The following is a 25,580-nucleotide window of genomic DNA, read 5'->3' as shown; positions in this document are numbered from 1 at the left end:
GAAGGAGAAATGAAGACAGAAGACAATGAAAGATTATCTGTGGAATATTACTGCCTCAGCATTTGCCTAGGTGATCCTAGGAAACCACAGAAACCAAGGCAGACGGACCCGGAATCGAACCGGCGTCCAGATGATACTCATTTACCTACTAACGTTTCCGTAACGAACATTTTTCTTTTTTTTTTTGTTCTCTGATAGATACTGAGGTGTAATTTACTATTGGGGTGTACACATCTACGTTCGCAATTCACGCACAGGACCGGCTTTAAATTGTAAACTGAAGTGGTTTTCTTAAATTTTTTTGCCCTTAACCACGCTGCTAAACTTACCATGCAATTCCTTGTTGCATCTAATTTGCACCCTCTCAAGTTCCGCACTTATTTCTGTTACACTCTGTACATGTATTTGAAAAACCAATTATATATGATATATATATATATCATATGCATATCATTCTTATGTTGTAGATTTCATTTTCGTTGCCAGTGTCACTTTGTATCAACTGAAAAGAATGTCAATAGTCTCCTTAATGAACGAATAAAACAACTACAATTTACATAGGTAATCTTTATTAAAAAGCTAGTAAATCTGTTGCTATTTACAATTTTCAATCCAATATTTCAATAATGGTTTATCACAGTCTTGAACTCCCATAGATTGGAGCAGCGTAACATCATCAGGTGAGGTTACTTTCACTAAATTTGATGCAATATTTCGCCATCTCAGAAGCAAATAATTAAAAAATGATTCGAGCGCCGCATCTGGTAAATCAGGGTTCCTCAATGCCTTTTCAATTTCGATCTGTAGAGAAGGCAATTTGTTTGGTAGCTGCTCGCTCCATTCCACCTTCCAAATTTTCTTGTATTTTAATATGCAAGGAGGACGTAGTCGGCATGGAGGCCACTCTTCAGGTAATAATGTGCGAAATGTTTCTCTAACAGATTCGTCATCAACCAATAATTCGCAACCAGTTAGAACACAAAAGCAAACGGTTTGAAAATTATTCTTCAGCCACGATCTACAAAAAGATCTCAAATTCACTGGCGACCGTGAAGGAAGTGGCATCACGTTTCTCGGAGATTTTTCAGTAATTGTTTCAGAGTTTAATACCCAGCTAAACCACAAATGAATATGCCCAAAAATTGCAGGTTGACCTGTTAATTCCGACAGCGACCTAGAAGTTGTTTTCGGAGAACCTTGTGCTTGCCTTAAGGCCCTTTGCGATTTTTGTTCTTGCTCCAACTCGTTTATCCGAGCAGCCTGTTGCTGTAAATCTTTGATCAACTCCTTTATATGTTCACTCAAACTTGGCCATATATTAAGCAGGTGAACCTGAAAAGTATAACCTTACAATATCCAACTATAACAACTAATATACAATTAGTTTAGGATAACAAAAAAAACATCAACAATAACCATGAATATTGCTTAAAAGATGAAACATCTGTAAGTGAAAATAAAAAGAAATAGAATCCTATAGAAATAATTAAACTCGTCTTCCACCATAGGCGAAATGCGAACTGTAATATACTAGGAGAGAGTGAATGACAAATGGGGTAAGATAATGAAACATTGACTGTTAAATGAAATGATTTTTATTTAAGTGGTTTTCTACATTTACTACGAGTGTAGCTGCAACATACAGAAAGATGATGCACTCGTTTATTGCTTAATCGGGTATTTAACACATTATGATAAACGTGTCGTTCGTTGTGGTATCGTACATATAAAACATACAGTTTTGTTCGTGAAACAGTAAGAGTACATGTGAACAGTTATTAATATGGAAATAGTTGAATGATACTGTAACAGACTGTAGTGTCCTGTATTGTTCTTAATTATGATAAAAAGAATATGTAGGTTTTCCGTGGAGCAGACGGTGTAACCAAGATGACGAGTTCGTTATAATCAAACTCATTTTGGGTTTAGGCATCATAGCTGCCACGGGAAGAAGAGAAGGGGGAGCTCCCAATAAGCTAAACCCAAACCCTTATTTTCTAGATGGTGCGTAATTATAAGCGACCTAAGGTTGTCGCCAATCTTGGTCGGAAGATAGATTAAAAACTGCTATGTATGCTGCCTTAGAAGGGAACAACACAGTGAACAACTTGAGATCCTAGAGATTACACTACGCAGGTACATAAAGAAACAGAAAAGCCAAGAAGAACTGCCTGGCACATACAAGTCTACGTTCGACAAGACTGAAGATGAATTGGATCTTAATGCTCCTGCAATTGGTCTCACAGCGACAGTATGCAGAATAATCGCCTTCGAATTTGCCGTTCGGACCACTAAACACTTTCTATAGTCAAGCTTACGACAATGTGAATCTAGTGAAGAATCCAGGAAAAACAGTTTCTGACAAAGACGTAACGAAACTTTTTGGAGAGGCTTATTTAAAAGCCGCTGCAGTTTTTAATGATGCAGATTTTGCACCGGTTGCAATAAGTAAGCGTGAAGATCTAACAAGTAATGAACCTCCAAGTAACAATGAATCGTAAGTGACAATGAACCGATTATGTAATATAAGAAGACATTAGAAGCAAGTATATCATTTAAAACATAAAAATTCATTATACCTTGTCTTTCATTAACATCAGTACACTGTACTTTCGTTGAAAGCCACGTGCTAACGAGTCCTGTAATAGAAACGAATGACTAATAACGTGGCCACGTTCACTATCACCAAAGTAAATTGAACCACCATCCTTGCTGGTTTCTTCCTGAAAACAAAAAACTCTTATTCAGTCAACTTCGGTAATTTTATAAATACTGAAAAGTATAATTTTACATCACAAGCAGAGGACAGTAAGCTAATAACAGTTATTTGAGAGTTGAGAAGAAAAAAGAACTTTCAACCTTCACAATTACGGCGTCTCCTTCTTCTATACACTAAATTAAGGAAGAAGGTACATGAAAAAGAAATAGAATAAGCCATCTTCCACCACTTAGTGATATACAGTAGAATCTCACTAATCCGGCACTTTAATAGACCGACACGTCCAATAATCCGGTACACTCCGCACGTGCCTCCTTCACCCCTCCTCCACTCTATGCACCACGTAATGCGCCAGTCAGCAATCTTCGTTATCATCTATCACGTGCGCACATATTTACTTCTTGTTTTCAGGTGAAAATAGTATAGTTAAAAATGACAAGTAAACGTAAACACAAGACTCTAGCTTTGAAAGATAACATGAACATTTTAATGAAATTAGACAGTGGTGAAAACACGTGCAAATTGGCGAAAGAATATGGAGTTGGGCGTGCTACTGTACACGATCTTAAGAAAAAAAAACAAAAGATAGTGGATCACGTGAAGACAATGGAATCTAGACCAGGAAAGTATAAAAGATTAAGAGTTGGTGATTGTCCAAAGATAGAAAACGCTCTGTACATGTGGTTCATACACTAGCGTTCTAAGCACACTCCTGTATGTGGAGAAATTCTGAAAACAAAAGCTATTGAATTTTATCAAAAATGACTAAAAAAGATGATTTTCGTGCCAGTGATGGGTGGTTGGATAAATTTGAAAAGCGATTTGGTATCCGTTTGTTAACCATATAGGGCGAAAAATAGTCAAGCGACGAATCTGCAGTGCAGCTATTTATCCAGCATTTTAAAGATAAAGTAGAAGAACTGGATCTTCTTCCTGACCAGATCTATAATGCAGACGAGAGTAGTCTGTTCTGGAGACTGTTGCCTAATAAAACTTTCGTATCCTTTAAAGAAGCGGGCGCACCAGGTCGTAAAGTGAGTCACATTTATGACGTATTCAAATACTACTGGAACACACAAATTGGGTTTATTAGTGATTGGCAAAGTTAAAAATCCCAGAGCTTGCCGGTCTGTTACAAGAACCAATCTAAAAGTTAGGTCACGAGAGAGGTCTTTAATGAATGGTTTCATAGACTTCGTCCCAGAAGTGAAGAAGTTTATGAAAAGATCAAACTTGCCCATAAAAGCGTTACTCGTACTTGATAATGTTCCAGGTCACCCAAATGAACAAGAACTTAGATCAAGTGATGGAAATATCTAAACCATCTTTCTGCTACCAAAATGCACACCTTTATTGCAACCGATGGATCAAAATGTTATCCAGAAGGTAACATCTTTGTATAAAAATAATTTGCTTATCCACATTATTTCTCAGGATTACGATATTACACAGAGCCTCAAAGGGCTGAATTTGATATTCATTTGTATTCTCCCTCGCTCATGCATGGAGCTCTGTTCCACCTGTCCAATCATCATGGAAAAAGGTATGGTCTACAATGAATGCTGTATCACAAGAAACAGAAGAATAGGATCCTGAAGATAATCTACCTATTGCCGATCGGTTGCAAAATTTATCAGAAAAAGGATTCGAGACAAGTGAAGATTTAAATTCATGGTTTGAAGAAACAGAGCAAATTATGACAGATGAAGAAATATGATTGCTTCATGAAACACCTCTTCATGCTCAGAAAGTGACAGTATGGTGTGCAATGTCGGCAAAAGGAATCATCGGTCCGAATTTTTTTTTAGAATGAGGCTGAAAATGCCGTTACCGTTAATTCTGAGAGATACGTTGCAATGATTCGGAACTTCCTCACACCTCCACTTCACCGCTTTCGAGTTTATAAAAACACACTTTTTCAACAAGACGGTGCAACAAGCCACACTGCTAGAATTTCAATGAATGCGGTGAATGCATTGTTCCCAGGGCGTGTCGTTTCTCGAAACGGGGATATCGCTTGGTCCCCTCGGCCTCCCGGCTTTACTGTCTGCGACTTATTTTTATGGGGTTATCTGAAAACGAAAGTGTTTGGAACTGATCCACCCAGGACAATCTCGGCCCTCAAACAACGAATTCGTGACGAGATTGCAGCAATACCTGTTGATAGGCTGCGAAGAGTTATGCAGAACTTTCAGGCTCGACTCCATGAATGCATAGGTGTCACACTTTTTGGTGGAGGTATTGCCTCTCACTTCTGGAACTCATCTGGAAGAGCGCCAGGAGCCTGAGTTACCTACTTCCATTCTACCTGATTTCCCGGATCAACGACAGCATACCTCTAGCGGTAGAGTGAGTTGTTTATTACATCTTACGAACTGTTGGTGAGCAATTGTTATTTACATTTTCGCTTTTATTGCAACAATGACGACGGAATCAGACACGTTACGATATCAAAATCAGTATTTTTCATATGACAAGGCTTTTAAGTTAATTCAAAATTTTGACGGGACAATATCTCAACTTAATAATTTCATCGACGTAGTTGATTTTGTGTATGATAAATTTGACCCTCAAGACTACCCAAGTTTTCAGTTTATTGTAAAAGCCAAGCTCGAAGACCCTGCGTTTGGATCAAGTAGCTTCATTTGAATTGACTTCTTGGAAAGATATAAGACGAGAATTGCTAAAAAAGTTTGGGGAAACTCTTGATATACACTGTCTTGCCTTCGAAATGACACATCTCAAACAATTAAGTAATGAAAAAACTCTCGATTTTGTACGTGTTGAAAAGCGTTTATTACGTATCCAAAAAATTATTAAATACGACACCACTCATAATTTGCACGCGAAAGCATTACTTCGCGAATACCAAGAAAAGTCTGCCTTATTAAAAATCATCAATGGTCTGAAAGATCCATTAAGTTCATTCGTTCGTTTACAAAAACCTAACTCTATTGCTAAACTAATAAATTTAATCAATGATTTTGAAAACCAGCAGTTCATGTAAAACAGAGTATTTTCCGACCCCGTAACCCTAACAATTCTTATCAGCAGCAGTCGCTAGCTACCAACTCAAGTCCTCCGCAAGTCCCTCATAAACCCCCAATAAAACTTGTAATAAAAAAATGTTCATTTTGCAACAGGCTAGGGCATAGTATAGAAAACTGCTACGCTAAACACCAAGTCAAAGCGGAACCCAAAACGGTAATCAAAACATACTCTAAAAACCCCGTATGTATTGAACCCAACGATAGCGAAATTGTTGAATGTGAAATAGCGGCTGCAAATTTTTGCGAAACAGCCTCAGACGAGCAAACATTAGACTTAATGTCCTGAACGACATGAACGAATTGGAAATATATTGGATCACTTGCCAGACTTGCGGTTAGTGGGCGCATTGTGGCTGTGCAGAAGTGGAAGATAACGATGACGAAGCTGTCCATATCTGCCCGGTTTGTGAAGATAACGACAATTAAATATTTGATACCCCATCTTACCCAAGGGGGTACCCCATGTTGCCCAAAAGATGGGGGAATATGGGGAGATTTTGATTTTTTTTTTTTTTCAAGTTAATAATTCGATGAGAAGAATTTAATTTTTCTTGTTTTGACTGATTATAATTAAAGAAAGATTTATAAAATTTTCTTGGGCATAATTTTATTGAAAACTTTTTTATTTGCAACAATCTGACTGTATCCATTTGGCAGCAAACATAAAACGAACACGTGCGGCGGTAGAGTGAAATCAAACTGTCAATAAATCATTGATAACGTTAAAGATGTCTTTCAAGAAATTGACATTTGTTTGGTTTTTATTTTTAATGCCAATATTCAGGATAATCATGGTGCCAAAAAAATCATAATTCCAACGGGAACCAAACATGTGGAGAACGTTCGAATATGATCAGTATTAGGGCGTGTTGAAACGCTATAGGAAAACAACTTTTGGGTGTTTCATTCCCACCAATGCTGGTGGACAGGCAGTCCCTCCGGGCTACGCCGGAGGGTAGGGCGAAAGGCCCTCTTCAGCCGCCTTTTAGGAATCGTGGGATTGGGTGGGTGGTGGTTCGGGTGAGAAAGATAAAACGGACGAAATGAAGACAGAAGAAAATGAAAGATTATCTGTACGATATTACTGCCCCAGCATTTGCCTAAGTGATCCAAGAAAACTACAGAAAAACTTAGACTAATTGAACCGGCGTCCTCTCGAATGCTAAGCAATGGTCTAAACCTCTGGGCCATGCCACTCGGTATAGGAAATTTATTACCCCTTACGATGGTGTCCAAAACAGGTAATTTGTACCAAGGTTGGACAAAAGAAGGTCCTATTTCAACGATCTAGTCACACACCTAGTGGTTGGTTCGATGTGGATAAGAAATTTTGTTGCCTAATTATAAAATTAAAGAAACTATCCCGGCAAGAAAAACCGTTGTTGGCGACAATCTTGTTTCCCATTTTTCACCTTCCTAATTGAAGAAGCGTTAGGAAAATTAAAAGTTTTAAACGAAAGAAATAGTTCGTAAACACGTTCGATTAGTCAGTACGTCACCTTGACTTGAACCATATATTTGTAAACTTATATATCTAACAATAAGCTAAACATGGTCCATATTCTTAAGTATAAACATTGTGATTAATTCGGATATGGTTCCATGATTAGATTATTAATAAAATATCAAAAGGAATGTGATGACGTAAGTCACGTTTCTGAGTATTAGAGTATAAAGAAAAGTACGAAAAGAAAAAAGAAAGGGAGTTAGTTACGACTCACCATTGAATGTATAAAGAAGTTAAATAAAACGTTTTCAAGATCAAGACTATTTTCCAACAAAATCCTATATTCTAACAGAAGAAATTAAGGAACGTTAGAAACAATGAACATTACAATGCATACGAAGTTGACGTATCAAATCTAGAATCATTTTCAATAATTTCTGCCGATAATATACTTGGTCCAGCTTTTCACTCTAATAAGCTTCAACAAGAAGAACGATGCTGAGAGCGAAAGAATATTTTAAGATTGTCGGAATTTAGATGAATTTTCACTAACAATATTTCATGCATTATATTAATTTTATTTTAACTCCTTCGGTTGAGTGTTTTGTTTCGCAAAATTTATTTTAATTTATTTGTTTAAATTTTTCAATGCTATTCTTATGATGATAAAATGCTTTGAAATCAATTGAAGTTAAGCAGTGCAGCTTCAAGCATTACAGTTATTTATCAGTCATAAAATATACACTACATGCATACATACATGATAGGTAGACACTTATAAAGGCTGAAGTTGATATATAAATTTCTATTTATTTCATTCAAAATATATATGTACCAATTTGTTTTAGCTGCAAAGGTTTTCGTCAATGTTTTACGAGTTGTCAAAAGAGATCACATAGAGAAACTTGTAAAGAATTTTGATCTCGGTACGCAAATATTATTCGAGCATAATCTGGAAGAATAGTGTCAACTAATTGGAGCTCCATTTCAAGACAAAACTATATCCAATGACATACTTCAGAAGTTACTCTCTGATGCAGGATTTATTCGATCGGATCAACTCCGGATATTCAGAGATATAGTCCGCATCCAGTAGAAAAGACGGTTGCTCCAGGAACTAGCATCACAATTTTCCAAATCCTTAACAACTCTGCTAAAGCTTCTATAATAACGGATTTATTTTCTAAGTTTGAAAGGAACAAAGGAATACTTTGGTTGCTATTATAACACGATACTTCGAAGACGAGTTACCGCCTCGAAAAAGAAATTTTGGAGAGATTTCCTACTGAGAAACTGGTAACGAGTTAGTCGTCAAAATGAACACCAAATAAATATGTTAATTTTTGGAATATTATAGGACAAGTAAAGGAGAAAAACTGTACAAATGGCTAATTGCGAGGACATCGTTTGATCATGCTGTGTTAAAACATGTTTCCCCAAAACCCCACAAGACACCCTGCAGCGCAGTCCGAACGAAATTTCAATTTGGTAAGGATGCGAGCTTACTTGAGCTTTTATTGAATTATATATAGTTTATCTTTATTTATTCTAATGCAGAAACGATAATAAGGTCGTTAAAATTCTACAGTTTGTCAACAGAAGAATTCGACAATTGCTGGAAAGCTTGCTCCAGATACAGAATAAACGACATTGCTACGTTAGAAGCCTCATTAGTGATTTTGGAAAAATGGCTGTTTTATAAACAGCCCTCAGGATTTCGATTAGTAATTATTTAATTCATATTATCGTCCATTAGGACAAAGTTCCAAAGTTATGATGTCAAGTAAAACATTTATTTTCGTTACAGTGTCCTTTACAGCAACTAACGTGCTCAAAAATGGAAGCAATTTTGCTACGTATTTTAACAATAATGAACTCATCTAAAAGCTTGAATAAGTTACCAAACATAAATAACAATAATTTCAAAATCAAGTTTTAAATGTTTACTTTCCGTCAATTTGTCCATTTAGACAGCTTTTTTTCTAATAGATTGGAATGGACTTTGACGTAGCATTTGAGAATGATGATGGTCTTATGAATAACTGGGAAGAGGTCTCAAAAATTTTATCATTTTTAATGGAAGGAAATGTCAAAGACAAATAATCAAATCCGTATTAGCAAGAGTAGTTGGAAAGGAAGATGTACGTGAAAGTGAGTATCACTAGGTTTAACTGCTATGCTTTTACAATGTTTGTCTTCTATATTTCTTAATGTGAAATTTGCATATGCTCAAATAGCATTTATAAATCTTATATTTCCTAATTTTTAAAAATTGCTCAATAAATCAGCTCTACCTACAATTTTTCATTCTTTTGCAGACGGCAGAGATGCAGCGTTTATGTGGGCACTTCACGATTATTTTGTGCCTACCAACAAGGTAGTGAAAAAGGATGTAACTGGCAAAAACCAAACAACTACATTCACGATACGGGATTCCCAACAATCGTTTTTATACATAGGCCAAGTAATACAAGAAGTTGAGGACTGGATCCAATTTCTTGTATCGAAGAAAACAGCAATCCAACCATTCATCTTTACCATTACAAACGATATAACCGAAATTAGTAGAAACGACAGTTGATCCAGGAACTAACATAACAATTTTCCAAATCCTTAACAACTCTACTAAGGCTTCTATGATAACGGATTACTACAATAAATTTTCTCAGTTTGAAGAGGAACAAAGGACTGCTCTGATTGCTATTATAACACGATACTTCGATGAAAAAGGGATAATGTCGCTTAAAACGAATTACCACCTCAAAAAATAAATTTTGGAGAGATTTCCTACTAAGAAACTAGTAACGAGTTAGTCGTCAAAATGAACATCAAATAAATATGATAATTTTTGGAATATTATAGGACAAGTAAAAGAGGAAAGCTGTACAAATGACGAAATGCGAGGACATCGTTTGATCATGCTGTGTTAAAACATGTTTCCCCAAAACCCCACAAGACACCCTGCAACGTAGTCCTAACGAAATTTCAATTTGGTAAGGATGCGAGCTTACTTGAGCTTTTATTAAAATATATCTAGTTTATCTCTATATTTATTCTAATTCCAGAAGACGATGCAGAAACGATAATGAAATCGTTAAAATTCTACAGTTTCCCAACAGAATTAGACAACTGCTGGAAAACTTGCTCCAGATACAGAATAAACGACATTGCTACGTTAGAAGCCTCATTAGTGATTTTGGAAAAATGGCTGTTTTATAAACAGCCCTCAGGATTTCGATTAGTAATTATTTAATTCATATTATCGTACATCAGGACAAAGTTCTGGAGTTATGACGTCAAGTAAAAAACTTAAACATAAATAACAATAATTTCAAAATCAATTTTTAAATCTTTTTTATAATAGATTGAAATGGACTTTGACGTAGTATTTGAGAAAGGTGATGGTCTTATGAAAAATTGGGAAGAGGTCTCAAAAATTCATTTTTAATGGAAGGAAATGTCAAAGACAAAATAATCAAATCCATATTAGCAAGTGTAGTAGATGAATTTTCACTAACAATATTTCATGCATTATATTAATTTTATTTTAACTCCTTCGGTTGAGTGTTTTGTTTCGCAAAATTTATTTTAATTAATGTGAAATTTGCATATGCTCAAATAGCATTTATAAATCTTATATTTCCTAATTTTTAAAAATTGCTCAATAAATCAGCTCTACCTACAATTTTTCATTCTTTTGCAGACGGCAGAGATGCAGCGTTTATGTGGGCACTTCACGATTATTTTGTGCCTACCAACAAGGTAGTGAAAAAGGATGTAACTGGCAAAAACCAAACAAATAAATTCACGATACGGGATTCCCAACAATCGTTTTTATACATAGGCCAAGTAATACAAGAAGTTGAGGACTGGATCCAATTTCTTGTATCGATGAAAACAGCAATCCAACCATTCGTCTTTACCATTACAAACGATATAACCGAAATTAAGGAAGTGTATGTTTATTTTGATGGAATCAAGTATAAATTCTTCAGTGTGCTGCGTGCTGTGGATATTTGTTTTAAAATTATTTATATTTTTAATATGAACTTTCCAACTGCATGTGTTATGTTTTAGAACTTTATAGAAACGTATTTTTATAAAAATTCGTTTTCTAAGACACATGTATTATATGAATATTTAAAGAAATAAAATACACGCAAATTGAATGTTTGTCTTACTTGCGCCTTGTCGTTTGAACCATTTGCAGATAACTATTAAGGAAATACTAGCTAAAATGTTCAGTTTTATTAGGTCTTCCTGATTTTGAAATATGATTTATACTTTAATTTCAAATCATAAGCACCCAGTCTTAGGTTAACTACCCAATATTGTTGTTTTGAACCATTGCCATTACAATCAGTTTATCCACCACCATCACCTATTCACACCTAACATCAATACTACTACCAGTACTTTCCTCCATACGCCTCTGCCCTGACATACTACAGAAATAAACAAAAATTTCAAAATAGAGCGACAACGCATAGTAGAATCCCTGTTACGATTACATCTCAATGAAGAGGAATCGACTCGCATCAAATGGACCTGCAAGGAGTTCTACGACATTTTCTACATCGAAGGTAACAAATTAACATTTAGTAATTCTATAAAACACAAGATAGAAACATGTGATTCACAACCGTGTTACGTCAAAACACACCGATATCCAAAAATCCATAAACCAGAGGTAGCATCCCAAGTGAGGAAGATGCTGAACCAAGACATAATCAGACCTAATTTCTCGACATGATCATTTCCCGTCTGGGTGGTACCGAAGACGATTGATGCTTCAATTAAGCAGAGAGTTGTCATCGATTATTGGAAATTAAATGAGAAGACCATCTCCGATATTCACATAGGGAAACTTGTAAATAATTTTGATCTCGGTACGCAAATATTATTCGAACATAATCTGGAAGGACAGCGTCAACTAATTTGGAGCTCCATTTCAAGACAAAACTATATCCAATGACGTACTTCAGAAGTTACTCTCTGATGCAGGATTTGTTCTATCGGATCAACTCCGGATATTCAGAGATATAGTCCGCATCCAGTAAAAAAGACAGTTGCTCCAGGAACTACCATCACAATTTTCCAAATCCTTCACAACTCTACTAAAGCTTCTATGATAACGGATTACTACAATAAAGACGAAGACCATCTCCGATAAATACTCGCTACCGAACATTACCGAAATTCTAGATAACCTAGACCGAAGTGCGTATTTCACGACGTTGGATCTAACCTCCGGATTCCATCAAATTGAAGTCGAGAAAAAATCTATCCCTAAAACACCCTTCAATACCGAACAGAGTCATTTTGAGTTGTTCAGGATGCCATTTGGACTTTAAAAAACTCCCCATCCACGTTCCAGCGTGTAATGGATAATGTACTTACAGGACTTAATAACACTCAATGCCTCGTTTATCTGGATTCGTTATTTTTGGTTCTACACTTGCTGAACATAACAAAAGGTTGATAAATGTCTTCAAAAGACTCAGATCCCAAAACTTGAAGATACAGCCAGATAAATGCAAGTTCCTTGGGGCACTGTACACTAACAGTGAAGTGAGGGGAAGCGGGAATAGTGAGCTGTTTTGTGTTTCGATTTGTTTTGTCTACAACCGATATCTGACGTATGAACGAATTTCGCGAACTTCATATACAGTGGGTTGCCAAATTAATAGGGACAGTCACATTTTTTATCATATTTTTTCTTTAGACGCGTTTGACTGTTATTTCAAGTGGCGTAAGTGGTCCTGGAATGTATTTTTATGTTCACAGCACCTCTACAAATCAACTTGAAAGTAAATTTCAAGTGTTATGGGATTTGTTTATTTTGTAAAAATATTTTATTATCAGGAGAGACGCACAGTCCTTCACACGTGTAAAAGTGAAATACGTAAATAATTATTTTTAAAAGTTCTTTTGTGATTTAGTGACATAATTATTAACTGCAAGTAAGTATTACTTTATTGTTATTAAATTTAAAGTATTATGGGGCTGATTTTAGGATGAAAATAATTTATTTTTTATTTTTACAGCTTTCACTATGGGTCGAGGGTTAGATTTATCTCCAAGAAAAAAGTCTGAGGTTAAAACCCTTCTTTTGCACACAAGTCATTCCCAGAGGAAGATAGCAGAACTGGCTGGTGTTTCTAAGTCTGTAGTAAATAAAATAAAAATAAATCTGGATCAAGATCAGCCACTTTCGCCCAAACGAAAAGGCAAATGCGGAAGAAAACGGATTACAACACCACGGTCCGATAGGAAAATCCGGGACATCTGTTTGCAAAACAGGAAGAAAAGTGCTGGATTGTTAACACAGATGGTACAGGAGTCTGGAATACAAGTTTCTAAGAGAACTGTACAGCGAAGGTTGGCAGAGGAAGGCCTGACCGGTCATCGTCCAGCTAAAAAACCGCGACTGACAGAGGCGATGAAGAAGAAACGACTTGCTTGGGCTCGTGAACACCGTCTGATGAGTGTTGAAGACTGGAGCAAGGTCAGTTTTAATGTCAATTTATATTTTATATTAATGTTATGATATATTATTTAAAAACATTCTCATAAAAGTTATAAATACTTTTTTTTCAGGTGTGTTTCTCAGACGAATCAACATTTGAGATTCTAGCCGATAAAAGCAATTTTGTCAGACGGCGCCCAGGCGAGAAATTTCACCCTGACTGCATTGTGGAACGCGTTAAACACCCTGTTAAAATTATGGTATGGTCTGTCATAAGTGCTAAAGGGGTTGGGCGTCTCTACATTGTCCAGGGAACCATGAGACAGGACCAATACAAGCAGGTCCTAGACACTCGCTTGTTGCCGCAACTCCGGGAATGGTTCCCAGAGGGGGAGGAATTCATGTTTATGCATGACTCAGCACCATGCCATAAAGCAAGGAGTGTAACAAAATTTTTAGCAGACCACAATATACCAGTTTTACCTTGGCCTGGCAATTCTCCAGACATGAACCCCATCGAAAATTTATGGGAAATTACCAAGGCGGAAATTGCCAAGGAAATGATAACCACCAAGGTAAAACTGATCGAAAAATTAATAAATGTGTGGCACCACAACCCTAAAATAAAGGAGAGTGCCAAACAGTGCATAGAAAGCATGCCAAGGCGGATCAAAGCACTCATTCAGGCTAAAGGAAATGTGACAAAATATTAGCAATATCTCATTGCCATTTTCATAATACCTGCTAATATTTTTTAATTACCTAAAGATTATTATTTTTTTGTTTAAACTACTTGTAAGATATGTGTCTAATATTATTAAATGTAATTATAACTCAAAACAACGTTTTTAATTTGTTATGGACCAATAAAGTGTAAAAAACCAATATTTTGCGACTGTCCCTATTAATTTGGCAACCCACTGTATAAGGACAGAGTGTAAAAGCTCATTGAGCATACACGAGAAGTAATAAATAAATAAATATTAAAGTAGACTTCATAGAAATAAATGCCCTAGAAGATATCCAATTATACAAAAGTAGAAATTACGACAACCTAGAGCATTATTCCCTTAAGGAAAATTTGGTCACTAAAATGCCGGCTATCATGACATCCTATTCAACAACAGATACTGACATATTTATCCTCAATCATAATGACAATAATGAACTAGTACGAATTGCAAGCTTCATAAAAAAATTATACCAAATACCTAACGACCTTAAGGTACTTACAAAACCCTACAATCCCCTCAATAAAGATCAAATAAATCATTTAATAAAAAAATACCATAGTTCCCCAGTTTTCGGTCATAATGGCATAAACGAAACTGTAAACAAAATTCAAGAAAAATACAAATGGAAAAACATGTACGAAAACATTAAAAACTTTGTGAACGCTTGTGAAATTTGTCAGAGATCAAAGATAGTTAGGCGTAGTTTTGATAGTCCTTTAACTTTGGTCACCATACCCAACAAACCATTCAAAAGAATAGATATGGATGTTGTAGATATATCTTTAGGGAAAGAGACACGGTATGTATAAACTATACAGGACCAATTGACGAAATATGTACAGGCTTACCCACTTAAAAGTAAAGCAGCGGAAGATGTTACAAACACCTTAATTAAATATTCTAGCTCATTCGGAATCCCCGACCGAATTCATTCTGACCAGGGTACGCAATTTCTGAATAAAACATTAAAAACCGTTGAAAAATTACTAAGCATTGAAAAACATTTTCCATAACCTATCACTCGCAAAATAACGACGGCGTAGAAAGATTTCATGCCCCTTTAAAAGAGACATACCTATACAACATATATACTACAAAAGATCAACGACCACAAATTTTAAAAAACAGATTAAATTAGATTATCAACCCTGGCATATAATATTGCAAAACATACCGGCACAGGTTTTACCTCATATGATTTATTATTCCGACACAAACACAAAAACCCATACCATAACATACAGTCAAAAGACATATTAGTCAATGAGTACGTCAATAAAATAAACAATATTTTAAATATGGTTAGACGGCAAGCTATCAACAATTTAATGAGATATAAAGAAAAGATTAAACAAAAACATGACGAAAGTATCAGACCCCTCCCTATATATGGGAAGGTCCATTCGAAATTTTAAAAGTCCTTTCAAGGAAATGGGAGCGAACTAATTTTCGACCTCAACGTGAGAGGTATGAACCTTGTGTTCAAGATCTGTTCATCCCTGAAAATATTCCAGGGCCTATTGGTTTTTTCAATACATATGTTGACGATAGTTTTTTTCAATCCACGGCTATGTACAGAAACATGAATGAAGTGAAAAAATCTGGAAAGTCTCTGAATACCAGTCCAAAAGAGTTAAAAACATTTTTTGAGTGCTGTATGCTCATTGGTATTTACAGTTTACCAAGAATTCGAATGTTTTGGAGATCTGACATCAGGGTACCAATCGTTTCGGACAAGAAATCGTTTTTTACTCTAAGAACACGGCTAAAACTTGTGGACTATGATTCCATAACCAAGGAGACTAAAACCCTTGACAGATTTTGGAAAATCAGACCGATTTTTGGATTCAATCCAAAAAGCTTGCCTACAAAATGAAAGACCCCAACAAGTATCAATTAACGAACAAATGATACCGTCCCATGGAAAAAGTGCGGGGAAAACCTAACCCTGTTGGACTAAAAAATTTTGTTATGACGACTCCTAAGGGGATACACTCGATTTTCATTTGTACAAAGGGAAGGGCAAACATACCGAGTCAAGTCTAGTTCATACACCAGAAAAAGTAGATGTGGGTGGAAAAGTGGTTATGGAACTAACCGATACTTTACCAATAGGAATATCCGTTTTCGTCGACAGATACTTCACATCAGAAACATTGATTGAGATTGAGAATGAAAATGACAATACCAAAAACAAATATTCAATTATTATCTGACAAAGATTTAAAAAAATCTGAAAGGAGCAGCTATGATAAATGGTTTGATTCTAATCCAATTCATTTGGCTTCAGGAGAATTTGGAACAGAGCCGTTAGGATCATGCAAACGATGGTCAGCACAGCAAGAAAAATGCATAGAAATCAGTCGTCCGGCATTACAATGATAAAATGGGCGGTGTGGACTTGTTGGATAGAGTTATGTGAAAATACCCTATGAGCAGTAGGACAAATAAATGGACCATCCGATGTATTTACGCTTTCAGAAATTCTCAAGGCAGACATCCAAGATTATCTGTCATTCAAATTTTCCCTTGCTAAATCTCTTTTGTACAATAAAACAAGAGAACATAAATCAACTTCTGAAGAAGAGGAAAACGATCGCCAAACAAAAGGAGAAAATTTACGCCAGTTCTTGATAAACGTTTACGAAAGCATGAAGCTAAACATCTCCCGGAATACGTTAGTGAACAACAAAAATGTAGGTCAAAATGCAGATATCCGGGGCGTAAAAACATAACTTTTTGTAAGTATGTTCAATGCAACGTTTTTCTATGCTGCAGTATTAGAAGAATCTGCTTTTATAAATTTCACAAATACTAAAAAGATTTTCATTGTTTTAATAGCATAGTGTAGTGTAGTATCATCCATGATACCGTAGTTTTTAAAAAAAGTACGAGTCTTAAAAAAATTCATCTTACTGATTAGTATTTCATGACCCCCGAAAAGTAGTTATTTTGTCTGATATCAAAATTTTCCCGACAATTTCCTCTTGAGCCCGAAGAGGTTAATAAAGAATGCTAAAGAGATTTTTGAACAGGTACAAATAACAAAATCCTACTATAATAAACTAGGAAATATTAGAAGCAAAAAGTAAGAACGATATTACTTCATACCATTAGTTAACTTTAAAGAACTAGATAACGATCTTAAAAATATTTTACAAGTTCATATAAACCAACGACAAAAACGGCCATGGTTGTCCATAATCGGTAAAGCCTTCCATACGGTATTCGGGACTCTAGACGAAGACGACGCCGCCTTTTATGATAATGCTGTAGAATCCATTCAAAAATCAAGTCCGGAAACTTTAAAACTAATAAAGGAACACGTTACAATGTCAACCTTAAATACGCTAAGTAATACCAACAATACAATTAATAATAATGAAAGTGATAATGAAAAACGTTCATAATTTAGAAAAATGAGCAGCAAAACCAAACGATGCTAATACAAAACTAATTTACTCATTACTAATATTGGATACAGCCCAATTAATTTCAGAAATGGTCTCAACACTTAATAAGGAAATTAAAAATGTACTAAATCTAGCTACGTATGAGAAAATAGGAATGTTGCACCCGAGCGTAATTGAACCTCGCGTTTTGTAGTGAATGAACTTAAAAAGATTCAGTCGGAATCAAAAGAAACCAAGTTATCTTTCGATACAAATCTTGAGTTCATTCATTCATAGTTTAGTGTGATCAAACCAACAGTTTACTTAAACAAAGACAGGGTAATTGTTACTTTAAAAGTTCCACTGGTAGAACTAACCGTATTCAATTTGTATAAAATCTATCCTTGTATGTTTCGAGCACGGCGCTGTACGGGTGTGAAACATGGATAGTGGACACGGCGGAAAAGAAAAGGTTAGAAGCTTTCGAAATGTGGTGTTACAGGCAAATGAGGATACCGTGGATAGAGAAGGTTAGAAATGAAGAGCTATTAGAAAGAATAGGAGAACAGAGGACTCTATGGAAGTCAATAAAAAATAGGCGAGATAGGTTAGTAGGACACCTTCTCATGCATAAAGATCTAGTCAGAGACATATTAGAGGCTGAAACGAATGTTAGGAGGGATAGAGGTAGACCTAGATTAGATTACTGTTCGCAAATAGTTAAGGATATCGGTTGTTCTAGATTTAGGGAAATGGGAAGATTAGCTCAAGATAGGAAAGAGTGGAAGTGCGTAGTCTTAGGAATGACGACCTTATGATGATGAAAAATGCCCCGGACAGTGCATGTCTAAACATCAATTATACACTACATGCTTCATACAACTAGAACCCACATGTATGGGCTACCTTAACAATGGTATTAAAATAGCAGCACAACAGGACAAAATTTCCAACATCACCGTCAACGTCACCCTGCCGGAAATACCGATCAGCTGTTGCCAGCAAGACACGGAACCCTTACCGGATTAGAAGATGAAACCTATGCCTATGGGAAACCTCCACCACGACAGTTTAGACTTGAAACGAGAAAACCTCCAACAATTCTCAAATGACATAAACGACCAATTACACAAACCCCTGATCCAACTAAGACGGAACTGGCTATACACCATCCTCTCCATACTTGGCGCTATTGCAGGAATACTCTTCACTTTGCTTTAAAATGTTCACTCCATGGAGGCGATGTAAATCAATCGGAAACCACCTACTTTGCTTCCAAATAATAAATTGTAACGAATACATCCCGAAGTCAAGCGAAGAAAACCGTGAGCCCTTATCATTCCAGAGTAATGTACCTACAGCCCCAGGTGCAGAAACTATGGAGAATTAAATGACTTTTGTAAACTCAAACGAAAGAAACAAAATAAACGATTTTGAAATTTTCAGTTCGTAAGATAGAACTGTACTTACAGGGTTGTTTCATTTTAGACAGTAAAGAAAAATACAATAGATAATTTTTTTTATAATAATTTCATGGAAATAATTAATAACTGATAGGGGAGGTGTTATGAATACAATTAATGAAGAAGGTTACTTTCACCACCCAAAAGCTAGAATATGCTGACATAGATAGAACCTAATAGAATGTTGTATAAAAGGACCTATCCCAATGTAAAGTTAATTAGTCTGTTTCTGACAAATAAAGTACCTACAACTAAGTAAAACCATGCATTTCTTTAAGTAAATGTGGTCTACGGTAATAGTACTGACTCGTTCAACGAAGCAACCTCTCACATCCTTAAGTAAGTGTTGAACTAAAGCGTTCTCCAATAGATAAATCTGCGTGTCCATTTAATATAAGTAAATTGGATTTACAACTAAATACTGTACGTGTGTGGTAACTTCTGTGTCTAATAAATTGTACCAATATCGGTTTGAACCCTAAGTATTGTACGTGAGTGCAAAAGGTGCATCATCAGACCTACATGATTAAAATCAAAGAATTGTAAAGATTGTAAGCCTAACATCAAGCAAATGCCTTGTTTGTAAAAGTAAGACACCCTTTGTATAGATGTCCTGAATTCAAAAATGGACTGTAAATCGTAGATGGGATTTCGTAAAGACGAAAGGTATTAAATTTGTAAAAATTTCCTTCACCACATGAAGGTAAATGTAGGTACCCTTTTTGTAAAGAATATAATAAATTCCATAACAAAGTTTTGCATCATTTGCAATCAAATACCCTTGAAAGAATGATCATTTGAAACAACTAATTTATGACTACCTCGTAGACGCATAAATACTGTTACAACATTGAGTGCATTCATCCACGATTGTATTGTTGAACACATTTCGATTTAAGCAGTTACACTACAAAGTTAACATGTCTACTATTGGTATAGGAATAATATTCAAAAGTATCCTTGCCACCCAAATGGAATGGTTGGATAGAGAAAACCTTATGACTGTGGTAACGCTAAGTGTAAAATGAGTCAAGGCGATATTTCCAAATGCTTGGACCACTCGTGTATCAGTGCATTAAAGATCGTCACCTATCTGGAAGGTCATAAACAGTAAGAACACCACAAGCTGCCAAATCAATGAAAGTCACAATTCAGGGGAATCCGCTCAGGAAACAAAACATTATGACCCGAGAGATGAATATGAAATCGAAGTCAAACAAGACTTGGTGAATTACACGATCTCCACAAGAAAAACTCTTTACGGGTGAAAAAATCTTCACCTTCCAGGAAAAATTCAATAGGGAGAATGATAGGAATTGTGAAATCATCTAAAGAAAACTCTTAACTGATCCCAATAGTCGAAAACGGTTACCATCTAACATCAGTCATGGTTTGGTACGGTGTTTCCTACGATGGATTTACTGATTTGCACTTTTACGAAAACTGCGTTAAAACATCAGCCAGTCTATCAACAGACTATTCCAATTTCAAACCATTTAATGACACGTTTGTCCATAAAATACTATGGAGCTTTCTAAAAGACTCTGCGCTCACCCTTTTAAGTTTATATTCTTCTTGGCATTAACTCTAAATCAGATCGAAAAACTTCAACTACATCTGTGCAATGTTCTTTACCATCCGAATTAAGAAATGTACTATTGACAACAATATATCTGATAAATATTTTCATCCCATTGATAATTTTATTACTACATCTTTAAATATAGAAACCCCATCTATTGAGTCCATCCTAGATAAAACAAACTCTTCTACTTTTGAAACTAAATCAGAAGTTACTATTGCGCCTCTGCCAGATGGATTGAAATGTTGTACCCCTAATTTTGGTATCAAAAAATGCATACCAGTTCTATAGAGAAGAACGTCCCTAGTGCCATATCATCGGATACATGGAGAAGTTATTATACAAAGAAAGATGACGACAGGACGAGTAAAATTATAAAAAGGAGGGATGAGGAGAGGTCAAAGGAGTATTAAAGAGAAAAATCAAACAGACTCGGAAATAAAAACGTCTTGAAGAAAAAAGCAGATGAAGGTTCTGTTTCCAAAGCTCCCAAACAAATGAATCACCAAATGCAATCAATGACTAACAATAAGAAAAACATTTACTCTGTTGCCTGTGAAAAAATATTCGACAGCAGTAGTAGCAATGACGAAAATAAAAGCATTGGATACGATTACTGTCTCCAATTGGTATCATTCTGGTTGCACTGAATTTATTAGCATTCCATATGAAGGACCAGCCAATAAAGACTATAAATGGCATTCATGTTAATTCACGAATAAATGTGTACCGTTCCACACGTGATATGCTAGAGTTGTGGTAAGAATTTGAGGGATGGCTGTCCGACCGTCGATCAAGTTTAGCACCTACATGTGCAACGGAAAGAAAAGAAAGATCATCTTGAAGATTATTATTTTTGCGTAAATAAAACTGCAGGGCTCAATACTAGCAAAAAAAGAAAATAGCATTACATTGAAATAACGTCAGCTCAAAGACCTCAATTACAGCGCCATTGAACGAAGAAACTGAAGATGATACGGACAATAATGACTCTGCAGATCAGGATTTCGTTCTTCCCATTTCATCTGAACCTCATTTGATCAGTCAATTAAATAGCTTGTTAGAGACATAGATTTATCGAAAGCGCAAACTCACATCTCAAGCAATGGAATCTCTTAGCAAAAGCCGCAAAGGTTGCCGTTTTTCAAAACCCCCACAGTGGCCTCGTAAAGTTTTTCAGTATTTATGGTGATTTAGTTTATTGTAACAACATCGGTACCCTATATGAAGCTTTTGGTGTTAAACACTATCCACAAGCTTAGAAATTATTCATAGATTCCTCTATAAAAGTGGTCTAAAAACAGTATTGTTAGACAACGGCAAAAAATACCCTTACATTCCTCTCCGTCATGCAGTTTCTTTGAAAGAAACCTACGAAAATTTGAGGTTTGTACTTGAAAAGATAAAGTATGAAAAATATCCATGGAAATTTGTGCTTATTCTAAAGTTATTGCTATACTTTTGGGTATGCAACAGGGTTACACGAAATATTGTTGCCTTTTGTGCCTTTAGAATAGTCGTGATAAACAAAATCATTACATCAGAAAAGTAAAGCCACCACGGAAAAGTTTCATTCCAGGATCAGTAAACATACTTAATCCAGCATTAGTTGAAGAACAAAGCATTACTGTGCCATCTTTGTATTTAAAATTAGGAACCAGAAAAAACTTTACAAAAACTAAACCGCGAAAGTGATAAAAGTGACGACATATTAAAGGAAAGTTTCCAAAAATTACAGCTGCAAAATTAAAGGAAAGGATTTTTATAGGCTCTCAAATAAGTGAGTTGATTAAGGACAATACATTTAATACCAAATTAAATAAGAAAGAGAGTAAAGGCTTGGATATACATGGTACACGTTTTTACTAATTTTCTTGGAAATATGAGAGCCAATAGATTCAAGCCGTAAAATTTCCGTAAAAATACATATTTTGGATTCGGATTTAAATTTTACCCACAAAATATGAGAGACGTTAGCGATGAGCACGGAGTGCGTTTCTACCAGCAAATCGCGAGCATGGAACGGCGATATCAAGGATAGTGGAACCGCGTTGGACATTAAGAAGAGAAGCTGTAGATCTCAATTTTAAAAGAAAATATAGTACAATTGAACTATTATCTCACGATCTGTCGAAACCGTTCAGCAGCGACCATAAAATAACAGACCCAAATTACATTTTGGAAGATTCCTCCCAACACTAACAGTTTGTTGAGTGAATGGGACGAACAGTTGGTCAAAGACATATATGATTTTCCGGTACAGAATGTAAATGATTGTGAACAAGGTACAGCCCATAATGACTTGCAGGTATTATATCGCGAATAATGGAAGGACGAAGTAGCGGAAATTCCAAACTTCAATTTAGATGCAACATGTGTTAGTTTATGGCTTTTACAAGAAGGCATCCCAAAGCCTTTATTATATTTATAGGTAGCCATAAGAGTCGAATGTCACTCACCCTCGACGAATTTTGCGATTCAAATGGAATCATTCTTGCACTACTATCCAATGTCGCTTGACATAAAACAGATAAAAAGTGGATTCCGCAAATGTTGAATTTTTCTCTTAAATTCCAACCAAACTTTTCAAAAGGTGTGAGAAATACAATGCAACCCAATCCTTAATCTTAAAAGCCTTAGAAATTGCTAAAAACGTACTCCGTAAAATTGAAACAAGATTGTATTCTTATGGTATTAACGTTGAAGTGATCTACAACGAAATAAACAAACTGACAGCGAGACAAGAAAGAATTACAGTAGGTACTATTATTCCTTTAGGCTGTTTAGCAACCATCCTAATCTAGGATATCAAACTCAATGAGGAAGATGGATTTCGTCACGAAGTGATAGATGAGCAAGTGGAAGATCTGAATAACCTATGGGGCATTCAGTTTCTTTAGACCATCTCAAAAACAAATCTGAAAGACAACAAATAACGAAAGAAAAAAAAAAACATGATCCAAGTAAAAAATATTAGAACAGATATGTGAACCATTGCAAGATGAAGAAGACGAATGTGAAAGCAAAGAAACTATAAAGACAACTTTTTATTTTTCTTTAAGGCACGCCGAGTGCAGGCATAATTGTGGCATTAAATTATAGTTGGCTAACCAAGGGCAATTTTACACCTTTTTAAAATAAAGAAACATTAAATCGAGAGGTCAAAAATTTATGTCTGTTAATGATTTATGTTGTTAAAAGTATTTCACAACTTTTAAAGCATTTTCATACCAGCTAATAAGTATTTTTAATATGTATATAAAATTCACGCAGCCTCTAGATGGCTAAATGAAGAAAAATTAAAGGAATAAATACCACATACAATTATTAATCAGCCTGAAAGTAAAATCCACAAGAAAAGACAAAACAATAGTTAATTTACCACCTAGTGCACACTGTATACAGTACTTTCCATCAGCAAAACTAAATTGGAAATCCTTGGTAGATTAGTTTACCAGGATCTCCTTTATTAATTGTGTCTCTTAAGGTACAAGAAAATGATAATAGAGGAATCATTCAAAGTAGCAGATCATTTATACACTTCATGGTTCATTACCATGTACTTAGTGTAACCAAATTTTTGAAATATAATACTACTGTATGCACTTCTGCTATTTCATTTCAATTGAGAATTACCATCAACTTCCAAGTCTACTATCTCAGAAAATCAAAGCAGCAATGCAAATATGATTAAAACATTAAGCATTGTCTAATAATCACACTCTGGTTAATAGACTCACTCTTGGTTTACTAGTTTACCAAGAGCCTTAAAAACACAGGCTAAAAAATAGAGGATTGTATAAATGTCACAAAAACAGAGAGCACTTCAAACAAAGATGCACTTTAAAATAAATAAAATGTAGGTAATTGCTGTGAGACACCAAAACATTATATCTCTGCTGTTACGATTCTAGCACTTTGTTTCACCCATTTAAAAAAATAAAAATGTAAATGAAAATATAGATAATGCGCCATACACTTATCAAATAAATTATTTGCATGTTTTTACAACACACCTCACAACTTAAACTTCTTATAGCTGCCTGCTTTAGTAGGAATGCCAGATCTTGTTGCAAGGGCACACGTGTTGTAACATACATTTTACCATTTTCACGGCAAATTAACGCTTGATTAGCATTAATAGAAAAACATGCATCACAAGATGCTGAAAGATTCTGTGATGACTGATTTGGTTCCTGCTTAAACCTTTGGGTACACAGTATTACACAAGGGCCGTGAGTTTCGCAAAAATGGCACAAAGCTAATATGCCTTCCATTGATAACTTTTTCGCACAATTTTCTTTACACAACCTGCACGTATTGATTCCAACAAATCACGTGCACATTACATTATTGTCTATGTAAAACAATAAACGGCCATTAAACGGCTAATGGCAAATGAACTTTATCGATACAACCACGCCACACCAATCTTCTTTTTGTTGATTTCATAGATAAGGTTGATTTGTTACTGTCGTCACTCAAAGTATCTAAGTTACACGCGCGGCTACTATACCTTTTAATTAAAACGACGCTAACATTTTATTCCATGCACACATTTTTTTAACATCTTCATTTTTTCGCTTTACTGCAGCAATTTACCATTTGAAAAAATAGTAACATATACCCACAAACATTTTCTATAGATAACATATAAGAACCATAGATAAGAAGTCAAATCCTCATATGTAATAAGTCATGTGAATCTGGCACCCGATATAAAT

The 25,580-nt window shown here is 35.4% G+C and overlaps 2 protein-coding genes across 4 annotated transcripts; one reads left to right on the top strand and one right to left on the bottom strand.

Moving 5' to 3' along the window:
• Positions 1 to 551: 551 nt before the first annotated feature.
• On the bottom strand, positions 552 to 25,490 carry LOC108740934 (folliculin). Of its 2 annotated transcripts, XM_018475472.2 has the most exons (3): positions 24,873 to 25,490; positions 2,580 to 2,723; positions 552 to 1,332 (listed from the first exon to the last, which is right to left on the bottom strand). In XM_018475472.2, exons 1-3 carry the CDS (start codon positions 25,131 to 25,133, stop codon positions 595 to 597), a joined length of 1,143 nt encoding a protein of 380 aa, XP_018330974.1. In that variant the 5' UTR covers positions 25,134 to 25,490; the 3' UTR covers positions 552 to 594. The 2 variants fall into 2 exon arrangements, with proteins under 2 accessions (XP_018330974.1, XP_018330975.1); XM_018475473.2 differs by lacking the exon at positions 2,580 to 2,723.
• LOC112904925 (transposable element Tcb2 transposase) lies at positions 10,820 to 18,272 on the top strand. Of its 2 annotated transcripts, XM_025976196.1 has the most exons (3): positions 10,820 to 13,179; positions 13,264 to 13,724; positions 13,817 to 18,272. In XM_025976196.1, the coding sequence occupies exons 2-3, from the start codon at positions 13,272 to 13,274 to the stop codon at positions 14,396 to 14,398; spliced, it is 1,035 nt and encodes a 344-aa protein (XP_025831981.1). In that variant the 5' UTR covers positions 10,820 to 13,179; positions 13,264 to 13,271; the 3' UTR covers positions 14,399 to 18,272. The 2 variants fall into 2 exon arrangements, with proteins under 2 accessions (XP_025831981.1, XP_025831980.1); XM_025976195.1 differs by having other exon boundaries at positions 10,820 to 13,724.
• Positions 25,491 to 25,580: the final 90 nt, after the last annotated feature.

Source organism: Agrilus planipennis, unplaced genomic scaffold (assembly GCF_000699045.2).
Source record: "Agrilus planipennis isolate EAB-ADULT unplaced genomic scaffold, Apla_2.0 scaffold274, whole genome shotgun sequence".
Lineage (NCBI taxonomy): Eukaryota > Metazoa > Arthropoda > Insecta > Coleoptera > Buprestidae > Agrilus > Agrilus planipennis.
This window is presented reverse-complemented; position numbering and strand designations above follow the sequence as displayed.

Excerpts from the sequence above, each read along its gene's own strand:
- LOC108740934 (XM_018475472.2), bottom strand. The coding sequence starts at position 25,133 with ATGGAAGGCATATTAGCTTTGTGCCATTTTTGCGAAACTCACGGCCCT. Across the intron at positions 2,724-24,872 it reads TAAGAAGTTTAAGTTGTGAG|GAAGAAACCAGCAAGGATGG; the intron begins GTGTGTTGTAAA and ends TTTTGTTTTCAG. Across the intron at positions 1,333-2,579 it reads TGATGTTAATGAAAGACAAG|GTTCACCTGCTTAATATATG; the intron begins GTATAATGAATT and ends TATACTTTTCAG.
- LOC112904925 (XM_025976196.1), top strand. The coding sequence starts at position 13,272 with ATGGGTCGAGGGTTAGATTTATCTCCAAGAAAAAAGTCTGAGGTTAAA. Across the intron at positions 13,725-13,816 it reads GTGTTGAAGACTGGAGCAAG|GTGTGTTTCTCAGACGAATC; the intron begins GTCAGTTTTAAT and ends CTTTTTTTTCAG.